We start from the raw sequence: 17,554 nt of genomic DNA, 5'->3' as shown, positions 1-17,554 counted from the left end.
AGACTGCCCCGTGGGGTTAGGACATGGGTGCCCCATCTCACATTTCCAAATCCTCGTGATGCTGAAGACACAGGCCCGGAAGCAACACAGTGCAGTAGTGATGGAGGGCCCAGCATCCTGGGCTGACCAGTGTCACAGGCATCAGTGGGCTTGGCCTGACCAGCATCTTTTGTTTTTCTCTGGAAACATCACCTTAATTTCCTCCAGGCCATCTCCTCTCCCTGACTCTCAGACCATGAGGTTTGCACAGGGGGCCGATCCCATCCCTGGTCACCAGTTTGGGCACAAGAACCAGGGAGAACCCTTCCTGGGACCACAGCTACATCAGTAGGGAAGACTGTACCCTTTTACTGTGGGAGTTGGAAATTAGGTAGGATATAGCCTGCCACTGCTTCAGCTCAGCTTTTCATCATCAGGGGAGGATCTGGCTGAGAATGAAGCCAACACAGAAGTAAGCAGAGCAGAGACCAGATTTCTGATGCTGTCTGAACACCTGGATCCAGCCAAACCTGAAGTCATTCCCCTAGACGTTCACTCAGTCAGTTTCTGTCACTTACAACCTGAAGATCCTGACCCACCAGTTGTGAGATGATGTATTTAAAGCAAGTTGCATGGCACATTATGTCTGCTCCATAATTATATGGGAACTGTTACTGTTATTGATCTAAGCTGTCAAAATAAGATGTACCCAGGGGCCCATGTGACCAGAAACCTGGCTATCTGGCTCCAAGTTCCCGGGCCATCACCACACCTGTGGTCCTAAGGACCAACCTGGCCTGGCAAAAGGTACTTACCCTCCTTTTTCTGGCCTGCAGTGTCTCCTCCTCCCACAGGGGACTGGGTGAGGAGAGGAGGAGCCTTACGGGCACCGTCAGCCCTTGGCACCTCCTGAGACTTCCGTGGGATCATCATGGTGAAGTTGTCCCCACTGGGGGCCTCCTCCCGTCTCTCAACAGTGTCCCAGTCCTGCCAGAGAAGGGGAGGAGAAAGTCTGTTTGGAATGCAAAAAGAGAGAGCCCAGGGCCTGCACTCCCCGCGTGAGATGGGTAGAAGGAAGGGAGAGGAACTGACATTGAAAGAGCACCTGCTGTATACTCAAGACTGTGCTGGGATCTTCAATTGACCCTGTGCAGTAGGTACATTCACTGGCGCTAAGACTTTGCCCAAAGTCACTCAGCTGAGAAATGGTTTATATGGGAGGAGACTCGTACCCAGGGCAGTCAGACTCCATGTAACAGCAGGGCCTTGGTATAGGGGCCCCACCCCAGAGACATTCCAGAGTGCCCATAGAAGTAGGTGTTCAAAATCTAGCCCCACTGCTTCCCAGATGCATGGCCTCAAGTAATACGATTCTCTTCTCTGAGACTCAGATTTCCTGCCCCAAGTCAGGGCCATAAAATTCTCTACCTCAGAGAGGGGTGGTAAGACTTTCCAAGACACTGCCCACAGGCTGGGATGTTTTATTCTGAATCTTCTCACTTTCCCTTATGTTCTCATGGATAGTTTGCCTCTTCTGGCCCAGGACAGACCTTTGAGGGTTGAATGTCCCAGGAAGTTCCCCTGAGTCTCCTCTTTTCCCGGCTAAATGGCCGCCCCCCCTGCCCCGCCCTCGCTGCCCTTGCCAGGCCCCCCAGCCTGCTCTCTTTCCTCTGATCCTTGGAGATTTATGCCAGGGCTGGTTATGGGGCTGAGCAGTGTGACCAGTGCAGGGCCCAGGGCCAGTCTCACTCTTGCTCTGGGCACCACACCCAACATCCCAGCCTCTGTGAACTGAGAGATTTTGGCAGCCGGAGCCCATTGGTGATTCACCGGGAGCTGAAATGCCTGCTTCCATCTTGTCATAGCCAGATCTTCAGCCCCCCTGGGCCGGCCCTGCAGAGTCCCCGCCCCTCCATGGGCAGCCCAATATGCTGGCTAAGTCTGCAGAGGACCTGGGCTCCCTTCCCTGGTGTGAGAGGCTCAGCCCTGTCTGGAGGCTTGGGTGGGATCCCAGGGCTGGCCCAGGGCTGACACCTGCTCTTGCCCTAGCCTCCCACCCCCATCTCACCACCAATGATGAGTCGCTGGTATCATCAGGGGCTTCACTGGTGCCAGAGTCAGGGCTCTCGTTGAAGCTGCCACACGGGGAGGAGGCCAGGCCCTCCAGGTAGGGAGCTGCCTCAGGTTCCCGGCTCCTGGAGGCAGCTGTGAAGCCCTCTGCCAGGAGCCCTGCTGGCGGGCCCCTGGGAGAGGAGACAGACTCATGACTTTATCCCTCAAAGTAATAGGAGTTAAGGAGTAACACCCCACCACCGCTCAGGTACACACACAGCCCATGTTTGGGCGGAGGAGAAAGCTAACACCAAGGGCTGTCTGTGCTCTGCCCTTCACAGGGCCTATCTCGTTTAGCTCCAAAAGCCTCTCTTTTAAGTGAGTGTAATGATTCCCATTTTACAGATGAAGAAACTGAGGCTCACAGAAGTCAAGGGACTGGCCAAGGTTACAGAGCTAGGAAAAGGCAGAAAAGCATTGTGACTCAGGGCTGTGGCCCCAGCCCTAACCATGTCCCTGGAGCAGAAGAGAGAATCCCAAGCTCGGTAAGACTAAGAAGACAGAATAGTGCTGGGCTAATGGGGGGCTTTGAGAGGTAGCAGGGCTCCAGGGGAAGTGACAGGGCCACCAGTCTGGATATCAGGGAGGGGGCTGTAAAGAAAGCCCTGCTTTAAAGAAGCCAGTAGGTTAGAGCTAGCTTTATCCCCAAAGAGTGACCCACAGATCAGCCTGTGAGATAGAAAAGGGTGATGACCCTTAAAAGAGGCCTGTGATCAAATAAGTTTGAAATATATTACATACTTCTTCCTTCCCCACCCAAAAGCACAATGCATGCTAGCAAACTAAAACCTCTGACAAGTCCTGCAAAAAAAGATATTCAAATTTGTTTATCCCAGACTTTCTGAAACATTTGAATTCAGCACTGTTTTGTTTTTAAATAGGAACACACAGTCCCAAAACAATGCTGATGTGATTCAATAACTCTTTAAAAAACAAAACAAAACAGGGAAACTGAGGTATAAAAAGAGGCCAAAACTTGCTTTTAAGTTCCCACAGCCCATCGGGGAGGGAGCTGAAGCTAGAACTCAGGTTTCAAGGCTCTCGGCCGTGCCCTCCAAGGCACCATGGCCCCAAAGAGGGACTTCAGTCCAACGGAGGCCCCGGAATGGAGACAGCCTGGAGCGGTGTATGGTCAGGTAGGTGCGTGATAAAAAGTGCCCCTGGGTGTGAGACTGTCTAATCTTTTAAAGCAAAAGGAACCAGGAAATGTGAGCAGGCTCTGGGCCATGCCCACGCAGGGTGGGTACACGGCTGCTCCATCCCTGAAAGGAACATGCCCACTGCTCCTATGCCCAGGCCAAGTGGATGCACCATGTGACCCACGCCAGCAGCCATCACAGGCTGCCATCATGAAGGGGTGTGGGGAGGGATGGGTGAGGGCATCCTACCCCGGGAACCCCTCCTCAGGCCCCAGGGTCCTACCCACCTCTCAGGCTCTGGCCCACGGCCTGGACCCACCACAGACTGGCAGCTGGAGGTCGGGGTGCCAAGCGAGTCCTCAGGGGCAGGCCGGCGGCGGGGCAGGTCGCAGTAGGGCACCTCAGCACTCTCAGGCCTCCCAGGCTCCTAAGACAGAGTTGGAGAGGAGGCAGCTCACGGCCCACGTGGGGGCTCCCCTCCCCCTGCGCCGCCCCTCCCCCCACCAGCTGGTGTGGAAGTCTCCAGACAGCTCCTCCTCGGGGATCTCTGCTTCTCAAAGAGAGCTGTCTGTCAGACTCGAAGCGCCCCTGGGGACCCAAGCTGGGGACTGGCAGAGGTACAGGGTGTGTGCATGTGCACACGTATGTAGGTATGTGTTCGTGTAAATTCCTGCAATGTGTGCAAGGATTTGCGTGTGCACGTACGTGTGCATGGCCAGTGGGTACGTTGGTGCGTCTGTTTGCAGAGTGCATAAACGTTTGTTTATATAAACACATGCATCAACATACCCACTTGATTTGTGTACACAAGCAAGCCTGTGTGTGTTGGCACACATGTGTGAGTGTGTGCCTGAGGATGTGAAGCGCACAAAAGGATCCCAAAGGGTCTTCTGTCACCAAGAGACATGGATGAGGACCGAGGGGGAGGATCAAGTTGACCGGAGAATGTAGGAAAATGTCTAAGGGAGGAAGAGATGGGAAAGGAGACCTTGGAGAAAAGGAGAGATACACCCTCCAAAAGGAGAGTCTGGGGCTCCAGGGCTGGAAGGTCAGGGTCCCAGGAGTGGGGACGGGGCCCCTGAGCCGACTGCCGGCTCCTCGCTGCCTGCAGCCTTGAGCAGGGCCACACCTGCGAAGGCAGGTGCTGGGTTCATCCGGGGGGAACGGCTGCTCACCTCTGGGACGGCCCCCCCATTTTCCCCCATCTCCTGGGGTGGCAGGGCCCTCCCTCAGTAGGGGGGACAGCGGCCGTGGCACTCTGCACCCCGCCTCCTCTCGGGTTACCTGGGCGGCGGGCTCCGGCGGTGGCGGCTGTCGGCTGTCAGCACCTTTGTCCCCGGGGGGCTCCGGCTCAGGCCCCCGCGCTGCCGCCCTCCCAGGCCCTGACTCTGGGCCGTGGCGGCGGCGGCAGAGGCAGCGGAAACCTTAGAGGGCCCAGCTGCGGGAGCAGGGGCCCCTCATTACTGTTTCATAAGCAGGGGCCCAGCCAAGAACAATGCAGGACATGAAACCGCAGGAACCCGATCCTCACGGCTCACCTGAGAGCAGGGGCGGGCGGGGGGGCCTGGGCACGGGCTCCCTGGGGACCCTGGAGCCCAGAACCAGGGCGGAGGCCACAGCCCCAGGGTGGGCACAGAGTCTCCAGCTTCCAGGGAGGCCACCCCTCGGGGACCTGGGCAGTGCCAAGGAGTGGGCTGGAGTGTCTGCTGAGCCAAGCTGAGCCAGAGAACGCCCGGCTGGGTTCAGTTTCACCCCCTGCCCCGGAGCCAGATTCTGATCAGCGCCCGGTGGCGGGAGGTGTCAGAACTGCAGCCCAGCCTGGCGCCTTGGCTGCCCTGGGGACCTTGCCACGTGAATGAAGAGGGAGCGGCTCTCGGGGAATCGTCAAGGGGTCCTAGCCCAGCTGGGGCCACCAGGACCCCCAGTTTGTCATGGTACCTGCTCCCTGCTTTTACCTCCAGCCCCATCACTACCCCTCACCCACACGAGTAGGCCCAGCAGCTAGTCCCCAGCTCTGATTTCCTGTCTGGCGGGTCGGCACGGGCTCTGGCCTCAGACCGACATCAGGCCCAATCCTGGCGCCTCCACTTCCCAGCTGAGTGACCTTGGCCTAGTGACTTCCCTCTCTGAGCCTGGTTTGCTCATCTATAAAGTGGAGGTAATTAATGGACCCTCCTAGGGGTGTTACAAGAATTACATCAGTTAATATGAGTAAAAGGCTTATAACACTGCCTGGTCTGTACATATTAAATATCATAAACAATGTAAAAACATTCAATGGAATTTTATTAGCGTTGAATCAAGGATATGTTAAATACACTTAAGAAGAGATGCATTGAAAAGGAATGTGTGGAGTCTGACGTACAGCAAGACCCTCCTACTCAGCCCCTCACCCCTCCATCCAGAACCTGGCCATGACCTGGTCAAGACTGTGTGATTCCCAGGGATAAGCCCTCCTGCACCTCCCACCCAGGGAGACTCAGCTGAGAGCAGAGCAGAGATGCATCCAGAGCCTAGGAGCCTAGGGGAGCTGAAGTAAGCTTCTGGGAAAGGGTTGCTCTGGGGCCTGGGGCCATTTCTGCATTTCCTTTAAAAAAAAAAAAAAAAACTCAATTTTTTTTTAATGTATCTATTTTTGGCCATGCCCCATGGCATATGGGATCTTTAGTTCCCCACCAGGGATCAGACCCCATGCCTCCTGCCTTGGAAGCTTGGTGTCTTAACGACTGGACTTTCAGGGGAGTCCCTGCATTTTCTAACATAGGTGAAGACATCAGAACTGGCTCTAACCCCAAGTGATACATGTATCAGGCCCCTCAGGAATGAGTTTGCTCCGCAGTGTAATTAAGGATCCCGCTGGGAAATGCACAGCTCCATCCATGCCGGGGGTGCTTTTTTAACCACAGATTTCGTGACTCCACATGTTTGAACCTGTTCATCTGTGAGCAGGGCTTTCATCAGTGCTAGATCCTGATGACTCGAAAGCCTCTATCTTCCTCTGAGTCTGGTTCCTGAGCTCGTTATAGTAAGTAAACCCCCCTCATCCTCACTGTGTCCCCCAGGCACCTCTCACTCACCACCCCAAACAACTCCAAACAAACCTCTTATCCCAGGAACCCTGCCCCAGGAAAAAAACTTAGCAGTCAGCCATGCTCTGGCCCCTCACGTTACTCAGTGACCAAATCCTTTACATGCTCCTATTCAGTTAGTTTTGAAATGTGTCCATTTGTCTCCATCCTCAAATCTCTGTCATCTCTGATACGAGTAATCACACTTTTCCTCTTTGGTCACCTGGGTCACTCACACTCTCTGCTGTCCTGCAGTCATAGTGACTTTTGAAAATGCAAATCTGATCACATCGCTCCCGTGTTTAAAATCTTTAGTGGTTCCCCATGCCTCTCAGGGAAAAGTCTAACGTCCCCACAAGGCTGGTGAGACCAGCTCCGCACTCCATTCTCCATCCTTGGCTTCTCTCCCTTCTCAAGTGTGCCTCCTACTTTTTGCCTCAGGGCCTTTGCACACACTGTTTCCCTCCTCTTCCCCCAACTTTGCTGGCCATGCCCTCATAGTCCTCAGCAGGCGGCTAAAATATGATTCACTTGGAGTAACACTCCCCAGTACCCCACCATTTATCCTCATGCCACTTGCTCTTCCTTTACAACATTTATCTCAACCATAATGAACTATTTGCCTGATTACTTTGTCTCCATTTCTCTTGCTTGACTACAAACCTCATGAACCAGAAACTCTGTCTGTTCTATTTAGCACTGTTTCCCCAAATCTAGCATAATGCCTGACACATTTTCAGCACCTCTGCAGGACTTCCCTGGCAGTACAGTTGTTAAGACTCCATGCTTTCACTGCAGGAGGCAAGGGTTTGATTCCTGGTCAGGGAACTAAGATCCCACATACCATGTGGTACATCCATAAAATTAAAAAAGAAAAAGAAGGAAAAAAGCACCTCTTCAATACATGTGAACACACAAGGTGGCCCATGGTTTCATCTGGGAAGGAGTGGGACTGAGACTAGCGCTTGACATGTCTGAACCCAGGTTCCTTCTGTTCCAAGTTTGCCATCCCCCCACCCACTGGGAGAAGGTCATCTGCAGGGGAGATGGACTCAGAGGGCTTTCAAGCATCTGCTTCCTGAACTTGGGGCTGAGGGCTGGGGAGCTATTTTTGGCAGTATCAGGACAGGTAGAAAAGAATCTCCCAGGTTTATTTTTCTGGTTGGGAAGATGGAAGAAAGGAAGCTAGTGTGTACTGAATTAGCCACACGTGACTCGGGCTACGAGGGCTGGATGCCCTGAGGGAAAGCATTTGTTGCCCCACCTTACCCATCAGGAGAGTGAAACCAGAGAGGTCAGTGACTCATGGTGACACAAATGGCAAACCAGGACTGGGACTCTGGTCTGCCTGGCTCCAAAGCTGAACAGCAATTCCCTTATAATGACCACTTCTCAGAGCCTAACGCTTGCATGGAGACGGCCACCAGGCTCAAGAGGGGCACTGGGAATGGCAGAGTCATTAGGAGGTCAGCGTCAAGCACTCTTGAAGAGTCACGGTCCCATGCTTCTTTTAGCCCCAGGTTTACACAGACCAGGGCTGAACCTAAAACTTCATCCATCACAAAGTGAGAAAATGCCTCCCCTTTCACTCCTCCAGTACCTTCAAGGAGAAAGCCCTTAGTGGGTATGGGATATCTATAATGCCTAACACCTACCAGTCTCCCTTTTAATAGACAGACAGCAGGACCCAGGCTCAGAACTCCTTTTTTAAAAAAAATTTTGGTCACCCTACTTGGCATGTGGGATCTTAGTTCCCCGACCAGAGATCAAACCAGCACCCTCTGCAGTGGAAGCACAGAGTCTTAACCACAAGACTGCTGGGGAAGTCCCAAGCTCAGAGCCTTTAGCCTATAACAATACTTCCTGGTAAGAATTTAATGACATTTCTGACTTTCTTTTTCCTTTTCTTTTCTTTCCTTTTAACCTTCTATATGAAGGACATGATCCTAGTTTTCTATTTGTGGTGGTGATGTAAACTTTTGTTTTAGTATAAGTTTAAAAAAGGGCATGGATTTAAAGAATAATACAGCAAGTAATGGGCTTCCCGGGTAGCGTTAGTGGTAAAGAACACGCCTGCCAACGCAGGAGACATAAAAGACGCAGACTTGATTCCTGGGTCAGGAAGATCCCCTACAGGAGAGCATGGCAACCCACTCCAGTATTCTTGCCTGGAAAATCCCCATGCACAGAAGAGCCTGGCGAACTATAGTCCACAGTTGCAAAGAGTCAGACACAACTGAAGCGACAACACAGCAAGAAATAGGTTATATGAGGCTTGGCAAAAAATGGTAAGAGCAGAAGGAGAATTACTGGCATTTGGGAAACATGAACGTGGTTCTACTGCCTCATTGTACAGACTGGGGAAACTGAGGTTCTGACCACAAGGAAGGTCAGTGTCTGGGCTCAGCTGCAAGTTAGTGGCCCGGCCAAGCACCCACATCATAGACTCCCTTGTCCCAAACCACCCCAACCACTCCAGGAAGCCTACCCACCTGGTGCCTTGCTCTGTGGGCCTCCTCAGGGTGGCAGCAGTCCTGACAGCAGCTCTGGGCCAGCACATCAGCTTCAAAGTGTTCACAGGGGGCATTTCCAGCCACCCCCTCCATATCAGTTGAGTCAGGCCAAGGCAGCTCCTTCAGTTCGATGGTGGGGCCTGGGAAGAATGGCAGGGGGAGGCAAAGACCAGCTGACCTGAACTCCAGCCCCGGTTTAATCCCAGACAGCCAAGGACCAAGGAAATGAGGTTATCCATCAATTCTTTCATCTGTTCTTTTATTCATTCAACAAACACTCATTAAGCACCTCCTAAGCACCAGGCACTCTGCCAAGCATTTGACATGTGATTTCTACTCATTACTGCAGTGTTGCTTGAAGTGTATTTTGAGGACCCTGCGTTAGACTCAGCTGAGCTGCTTATAAAATGCATATTCCCAGTTCCTTCCATCTCTGGAGATAAGACACTTACACAAGGCATTTATACAATGCATTTTATACAAGTCTCCTAGGTGATTCCAATGCACTCCAAAGTTTCAGTGCCCTTGACTTACAGTTAACATGCATTGTAGATAAAATGAATGCCAATTTCAGATGAGGCAGCTAAGTCTCACAGAGATTCCATAACTCACTTAAAGTCCCAGTGGCTGAACTGGATTCAAACCCAGGCTGTGTGTCTTCCTGCACTCTCAGAGGTGGGCATGAGGGACACTGGATCACACTGTCCACTCACACAGATCCCCTGGGAAACCCTGGGAAGAGAGGCAAGTGGCCAGCCAGGTATTTTCAGAGTTGAGGACAAAATCATGGATGAAAGTAGACAACAAAAGGTCACACAGCAAGTCTGGCAGAGCTCAGCCAAACAGAAACCCTGGAGTTGTGAGGAGCACCGGGCTTTCCCCGTTGGGCTCCACTGAGGGCTCCAACCCCATGCCGTGGGGGTGGGGGGGGGGGTGGGCAGGGGAGCCCCACTAGAAGAGTGTGACTTGAAGATGCTCTTCTCACCCCCATCAAGGCGAGTGGAGTGAGAGTAATCCATATCCCCAAGCACACATGCACTTTACCTGCCCCTGGTCAGCAGCTCATACCTGTCAAGTTTCCTCCAAAGTGTCCCAGGGGATCTGGCCTTAGTTGCCAATCTCAGCGGAGACCTGGAGGATTTCACATCCTCCCCTGGGGCAACCAGGGAGAAGATTCCTGGCTCCTTGACCATCAGACCTGGGGAAGTAGATGGGTACTGAGGGGGCTAGGGAGCACCCACTGGCCCTTCGGTAGCCCTGGGGTCTCTAATCCACCCAGGGCCGTTATCTCTCCTTGTCCTTCCCTGCTCCCAGTGGTGGGGGGTGGGGGGAACGCATCGGTCTTGCCCAGTCTGGGCGGTTCCTTCCTGATCCCGCCACATAAAGGAGCCTCAGACGAGAACGCTGCTTATTTCCCTGCGGGCGAGTGTGGGGTGCTCAACTACACGTGCCCTTCACCGATCCTGCTTCCTCCTCCCACCCCCAACCAATTAAGAACCCTTCTCTAAAATGCACTTTAGGTGTGGATACAATGAGAAACCTTCAGCGGACATGCATGCCCCACCCGGAGAATGGATCCCTGGACCTCTCTCCATCCAGCTAGTCAGACAGTCCCTCCCCGTGTCCCTCACTCCTCTACCTTTCCTCACTAGCCTCCCCTCCCTTCTCACCTTTCCGCTCGCGGTACTGACCTCGGCTCGGGTTTCCACACACAGTGGGTGCCGGGGTGGGGTGCCAAGGGTCACAGCCTCTCTATTTTAACAATGAATCAGAACGTTGCCCGGGAGGTGGGCGAAGACCACGCCTCTGCCGCTCTCGCATAGGTTCTCCCTAGGTGCTTCATTTACATGAAGAGTGTGGGATTGGACAACCCGAGGGCAAGGGGCGGGGAGAAGGCGGGGCGGAGGCGGGCGGCGCCCAGAAGTCTCCGAGTGCGGGACCCGCCGCACGTTTAGCCTGAACATCCGCGTCAAGGTTCCCAGGAGGCTCTAGGGGCGGCTGGCACTGGCAGGTCTGGATCTTTCTAATCTCTTTCCCTTCGGTTCATTCCCGCCGCAGTTCCCTAGTCTGGCTTTAGCCCATACCTTGGGCTAGAGACTTAATCTCTCTGTGCCTCAATTTTCTAATCTATAAAATGGAAATAGTAACTGTTGAGGACAAAATGAAAAGCCCAGGAATTTTCAACTATTTGCACATTCATTTGCACACTTCCATTGATGTGGCGCTCACTCATAAAATGCCCAGCTCCTCCTTTTTAAAAAATATGCCTTCTTTTTCAAGCTGACACCCTGAACTGTGTGCCAGCTCCTGTTCCAAAATCTTTACATCTGTGAGGATGTAGTAACCTGAAGGATTCAGTGCCAAGGTCCTCATTTCACAGCAACTAGGATCAGAGAAATTAACTATCTCATCAGCGTCACCCAGCTAGTAAGTGGCAGAGCCAAGACTAAAATCCTGGTGTGTCTGGACTCTGCTGGTCACTACAGAGCACCTTCAGTCATTAATTCTTTCAGACACTTACAGGTACCTGGTACATGCCAGGCCTGTGCTGGGCACCAGGGAAATGGTAATGTGAACAAAGGGTGGCTCCTTCTGAAAGGGCACACCCACTGTCTATTGGGAGAGACGGACCTCTGAACAGGTCATCCTGGCTCAGGATGGAGTAAGTGGAAAGCACATCTCATAACAAGGATAATGATCTTTCTCCTCAGCCCCAATTACTGTAAGCAAAACAGGGAGTAGTCGGCCTTTAGCACTTCTTGGCTGTGTGACCTTGAGACAGTTACTTGATCTCTCTGAGCTGGGGGTGAGGTGGGTGCTTGGTTTGAGTTTGAAGCTCAGGTATGGCCCTCTACCCACCATCAAGCAGTAAAATCAGGAGCCAACTCAGGGTGGCACTACTGACACTTCAATTCGTTCAATACTTACGGAGCCCCTGCGTTGTCAGTTGTATATGCTGAGGACTCATCAGTGCACAAAAGAGCAAATCTCCTGTTTTCAGGGCACTTACATTCTAGTGGAGACAAACAGATCTCAAACAAGATAAATAAGCAATACATGGAGTGTATTGGCTGGTGGTAGTGCTAAGGAGAAAAATGAAGCTGGATGGGGGTGGGGGTGGAAGTGGCTGGTGTGGGGAGGGAGTCACTTCTTTTTTGGGGGAAGGACTTTTATTTTTATCCTTTTTTTTTTTTTTAACTGGAGGATAATTGCTTTATAGTGTTGTATTGGTTTCTGCCATACATCACGAATCAGCCATAGATATACACATCTCCTCCCTCTTGAACTTCCCTCCCACCCAGGGCATCACTTCTTAGATAAGGTGGTCGTGGAAGGCCGCTCTGAGATGGTGACCTTTTAGCTAAGACCTGGAGAAGACAAGGCAGAGTGAGCCTGCAGGTCCCAGGGAAGAGTATTTCAGGCTGCGGGGACAGAAGCAGCAAGGCTGGAGTGGAAAGAATAAGGGGGTGAGGGGGAGAATCAGGGGGCAGGGCTGGTGGGCTGTTCTGAGGGGCTCTCTGCATCTCTGGAGCCTGCCTGGTTGTACTTCTCCAAGGCAGGGGAAACCGTGGGGGGTCGGGCAGCAGTCAGGGTCCTGAAGGCGGCAGGAGGAGGGGCTGGGGAGCCAAGGGTGTGTCGGGAGGAGTGAAGGGGGCTGTTTGAGGAAGCCCCCTCCTGAAGGGGACAGTGGTAGTTTCAGCCCTGATATGGGAAGGCCAGCTACAGCCCCATTATATAGACGGGAAACTCCGACTCAGCTCCTCGATGACAGTGCCTGGTCTAAAAACACTCTGAGTTCTGTGGGGTGGCTCAGGGCATGATGGTGTCTCAGCCAGACAGCATCACCTCTTGTCACCATTTCGTCCCAGTCTCCCATTCCTCTTTCAGATCCCTAAAGTGTCTGTGCCTGCTCGCCTCCACCCCTCTGTTCACACCATTCCCCTGGGCCAAGATAACCTCTTCAGAGATCTGGGGAAGTAGAACAGTAAGTGACAGTTCTAATCCCTTCTATCCCTCTGAGCCTCAGTTTCCTCACTATTCAAGCAGGAATGGTCATCCCAGGCCTCCTGGCTCATCAGCCTGTTGGAGAATCACGTGGTCTCGGCAGGCAAGATAGAGATGAAGGGGGCTGTGACCCAACTGAGCATGGGCAGGAAGGCATGAATCTCTGAAGGGGTCATCAGGGCAGGCTCCAGCCTAAGGCTACCCTGTGAAGTAAGTGGTGATTCAAAGCCACCAGGCTTGTTTTTACTGGAGAAGCTGAAAATCTGAACACTTAGATGAAACCTCAAATTTTTAAAATATGGCTAAGTCAAATTGCTTTTAAACACTGTGTGAGTAACCAAATGAATCCTCAGGACTTCTCTTTCATGCAGTGTCTCTGGAATGGTAAATCACAGATTGTCATCCATGGACAGAGCAGCCTAGTAGGCTGCAGACCATGGGGTCGTGAAGAGTCAGACACGACTGAGCGACTTCACTTTCACTTTTCACTTTCATGCATTGGAGAAGGAAATGGCAACCCACTCCAGTGTTCTTGCCTAGAGAATCCCAGGGACGGCGAAGCCTGGTGGGCTGCCGTCTATGGGGTCGCACAGAGTCAGACACGACTGAAGTGACTTAGCAGCAGCAGCAGCAATGACTCAGGACTTCCCTGACGTCTCAGCAGTAAAGATCCCCTGAACAGGTGATCCTGGCTCAGGATGGAGTGGGCAATGCAGGAGACATGGGTTCAATTCCTGGGTTGGGAAGATCCCCTGGAGAAAGAAATGGCAACCCACTCCAATTTTCTTGCCTGGGAAATCTCATGGACAGAGGAGCCTGGTGGGTTACAGTCCATGGGGTCTCAAACGAGTCGGACACGACCTAACGACTAAACAACAACAAGAAGTGATGATTTAAATGCCACCGCCTGCAGGACGCCCTCCCTGGTCATCCTATACTTGAGGGAGGGCTCCCTCTGTCAGGATCTTGGGCATGACTCCCGTTGTTCCTAGGATGTCTTTCACATTGTCGACCTCGTGAGTGGCGCCCCCTGGAGGTAAGATCCTGGATCTCCACTTTCCATTTCTCAGGCCTTCTTCAGCCAGTCTGGCAGTGTTAGTGTATGTAAGTAGAGTATCACCTATGTGAGGAATGACCCACGACTTGGGCATACTTATGTTCTGGGTCTTTCCCTGGAGATGTACATGTGCCCAGCCAGAGACCACCTACAGCTTAAATCCCAGCTCAGACAGAGAGACAGTGAATAGTTAGAATTCAGCTAAAGGCATGTCCTGGCACACATCAGGGTGGGGTGAGGGTCACCTAAATCCGCCTCACCTGCAAAATGGGCTCAGTGGAATTGCCTACCCTGTGGGGTTACCATGAGAACTCAGTGAGTTAAACCAGGTAAAGAGGGACTGGTAAACAGTGAGTACCTCAATAAATGTTATTATCTCTCTTCAAGTCTCCTCGTCTCCATCCCCATAGATACAGTTCAGGGAATGTAAGTCCCTGGAGGGCAGGGACCACCCTGTTTTGCTCAGTGCTAAGCATGTAAGAAATGCTGGGCTGGAAGAAGCACAAGCTGGAATCAAGATTGCTGGGAGAAATATCAATAACCTCAGATTATGCAGATGACACCACCCTTATGGCAGAAAGTGAAGAGGAACTAAAGAGCCTCTTGATGAGAGTAAAAAGTTGGCTTAAAGCTCAACATTCAGAAAACTAAGATTATGGCATCTGGTCCCATCACTTCATGGGAAATAGATGGGGAAACAGTGGAAACAATGTCAGACTTTATTTTTGGGGGCTCCAAAATCACTGCAGATGGTGACTGCGGCCATGAAATTAAAAGATGCTTACTCCTTGGAAGAAAAGTTATGACCAACCTAGATAGCATATTCAAAAGCAGAGACATTACTTTGCCAACAAAGGTCCATCTAGTCAAGGCTATGGTTTTTCCAGTGGTCGTGTATGGATGTGAGAGTTGGACTGTGAAGAAAGCTGAGCACCGAAGAATTGATGCTTTTGAACTATGGTGTTGGAGAAGACTCTTGAGAGTCCCTTGGACTGCAAAGGAGATCCAACCACTCCATTCTGAAGGAGATCAGCCTTTGGGATTTCTTTGGAAGGAATGATGCTAAAGCTGAAACTCCAGTACTTTGGCCACCTCATGTGAAGAGTTGACTCATTGGAAAAGACTCTGATGCTGGGAGGGATTGGGGGCAGGAGGAGAAGGGGATGACAGAGGATGAGATGGCTGGATGGCATCACTGACTCGATAGACGTGAGTCTGAGTGAACTCCGGGAGATGGTGATGGACAGGGAGGCCTGGCATGCTGCAATTCCTGGGGTCGCAGAGTTGGACGCGACTGAGCGAGTGAACTGAAGCATGTAATACTTTACTAAGCACTTCCTTAATGGTGCTCAGTAAATACTTGGTTCCAGTCTTTCTCACACCCTCAGTGTTCCCTGACCATGCCATCAGGGAGATTGCTCTCAAATGAATCCCTGACTTTGACTCTCCTCAGGCTAAACCCCTGCCCCGCCAACTCAGGGACTCCTGCTGGCCACCGGATAAGGGTCCAGATCCTTAGCTCAACACCTGAGACCCTTAAGGTTCTGGTCCCTTCAGGCCTCTGCGATTTCTCCTCTCCTCTGACCACCCCTCCCCAACCTCTGCTTCCCAAGGGCTCTCTGCCTGCCTGCCCATCCCCTCTCCCACCCACCTGGCCAAACCATCTTTCAAGACTCATGTCAACGTCACCTCTTCACTGTTCTGTGCCCCACCCCCAGGCCTATACATCAAACCCTGACCTCCAGGGTGAACTCCATGTGTCTGTCTCTCCCATGAGATGTGAGGGTCATGTCTTATTAGTTCTAACAGTAACTTTTGATGTACTTAATCTGAGACTCAGTCTTCTCATCTGTCAAATGGAGCTAGTACCCACGACACAATACTGTTGTGAGTTGATAATGTCACTAGCACATTGGAGGCGCTTGATAAATTTGTTTCCTATCCTCCTTCAGCTGATTATTTGCCAGTCATGGTGACTAAGAGGGAAGGGAGAGAGCAAAGTTCACTGGACAGGGAAGGTTTCAGCAAAGGCCTGAGGGAGATGATTGTGGTGAGGTGCAAAAACTAGATTTAGAAACTTGCAGACAGGCAAACATGGCACTAGGGCCAAGAGCATTCTCAGAAAGATTATTTCAAGGATTATATGAGAACACTGGTGGGGAGGGGGACTGACTTCAGTGTAATCTAGCCAGAACTGGCTGAAAACCTAGGGGCTCCAGTCCTGTGTGGGGGTAGACACACAGAAATGACCGACACAAACTTCCCACTCTGCTCAGGGCCTGGCCGGGGGAGAGAGGGAACCCAGTGAGAACATGATCAGTGTTTAAAAGGAAGAAACACAAAGTGTACCTGGAGCCCAGATGAAGAAATGACTGATTCCCAGGGGTCGGGAAGGCTTCCCAGAGGAGGCAACTGAGAGCCAAGGAGAGCAGGGCAGGCTGAGGGCAGCCTGTGAGCACCTAAAGGGAGGGCTTCCATAGCGTCTGAAGGAGGCAAATGCTTGTTCAGAACAGGACTTTGCTAAGATGGACCTGCTCACGAGCGCAGGGAGTGAGCTCCCCACACTAGGATGAATTGGGAACCTCTCCCCAGAACCATCCACATAGCCAAAGGGAGGGCAACAGCTCAAGTCTAGGGAACATCAAGGTCAAGGGGATTTTTTTTTTCATATTTATTTAGTTGGCTGCACGGGGTTTTGGTTGCAGCATGCAGAATCTCGTTCCCTGACCAGGGATTGAAACTGGGCCCCTTGAATTCGGGTCACAGAGCCTTAGCCACTGGACCTCCAGAGAAGTCCCAGGATCCAGAGGATTTTGGAACAGGAAGCTAAGGCTTGCCTGACATCCAGTCCCTCTCCTCCTCAGTTCCAGACCCACAGGGCGGCTCCACCTGGCCTCCTCACCCTAAGCTCCCAGGGAGAATCAGGCTACCCCAAAACCAGAGCCTACTACTGAGCTGAGGCCTGGCTCCCAGTAACTATGGCCATGGCTTTGTTTTACTAGCACAGGCCTGACCCATCAGGAAACTTGTGTAGTAACAGCAACGGATAAGCCTCTGCTATGGCTTTAGTTCCACAGTTGGATCCCCTCCAGACAGCCCTTTAACATTTCTGGCTCCTGTGGGACAATCTGCTGCTTGCACCCCAATACCAATTCCCTCGTCAGCAACACACTCCCCAATTCCTAGATGGGTACATGGTTCTCCAGAACAAGCCACGCTCCTCAGCCTTCCTGACAGGTAGAAGTTCCTTCTTCCTCCTGCCCTAAAGCCTTTGCTGCCTGCGTAATAGCACCAGCATCATGTGTTTCTAAAAGGAGGGACCTGACTTTCATCCCTTCTTCCTTTCTGTAACTGAGAGGCAGATATGATGGCTGAGGCTCAGGCAGCCATCTTGGACCACGAGGTAGAACCTGTGTTTAAAACGACACAAAACGAAAAGCTAAAAGCCTGCCCTCTCAGCTTCAGGCTCGCTGCCTTCTATTTCTGTTAACCTGAAAACTCTAGCTTTATATAAGCCAGTTATTTTAAAATCTTGTTTCACATTATATGTAGCTAAATCTAATCTTTCCTGATTAAGCTCCTAAAGGCCCCAAACCGCAGGGCCTGACGGATGGACAGTGACAGGAAGAATTCAGGTAGAACATGGAAAGTTCTCCAGAGGGTTCTCACTCCAGCACTTTT

General features: G+C 51.9%; 1 protein-coding gene across 4 annotated transcripts in view; it reads right to left on the bottom strand.

Moving 5' to 3' along the window:
* TRIOBP (TRIO and F-actin binding protein) overlaps positions 1–12,512 on the bottom strand; it is a 61,018-nt gene extending 48,506 nt beyond the window's left edge. For 3 of the 4 annotated variants that reach the window (XM_024991625.2, XM_059886302.1, XM_059886305.1), the window contains exons 1-6: positions 10,503–12,512; positions 9,880–10,009; positions 8,791–8,951; positions 3,518–3,657; positions 2,048–2,222; positions 795–966 (exon numbers count right to left, since the gene is read on the bottom strand). In XM_024991625.2, coding sequence (XP_024847393.1) covers positions 795–966; positions 2,048–2,222; positions 3,518–3,657; positions 8,791–8,904 — 601 coding nt within the window. In that variant the 5' untranslated portion in view covers positions 8,905–8,951; positions 9,880–10,009; positions 10,503–12,512. Of the gene's footprint in view, positions 1–794; positions 967–2,047; positions 2,223–3,517; positions 3,658–8,790; positions 8,952–9,879; positions 10,010–10,481 lie in introns of all 4 variants that reach the window. The other variant, XM_059886304.1, reaches the window with a different exon arrangement.
* Between the last annotated feature and the right edge of the window lie 5,042 nt (positions 12,513–17,554).

This window comes from Bos taurus, chromosome 5 (assembly GCF_002263795.3).
Source record: "Bos taurus isolate L1 Dominette 01449 registration number 42190680 breed Hereford chromosome 5, ARS-UCD2.0, whole genome shotgun sequence".
Taxonomy (NCBI): Eukaryota; Metazoa; Chordata; class Mammalia; order Artiodactyla; family Bovidae; genus Bos; species Bos taurus.
Note: the sequence above shows the minus strand (reverse complement) of the source record. Positions and strands in the feature narration are given on the sequence as shown.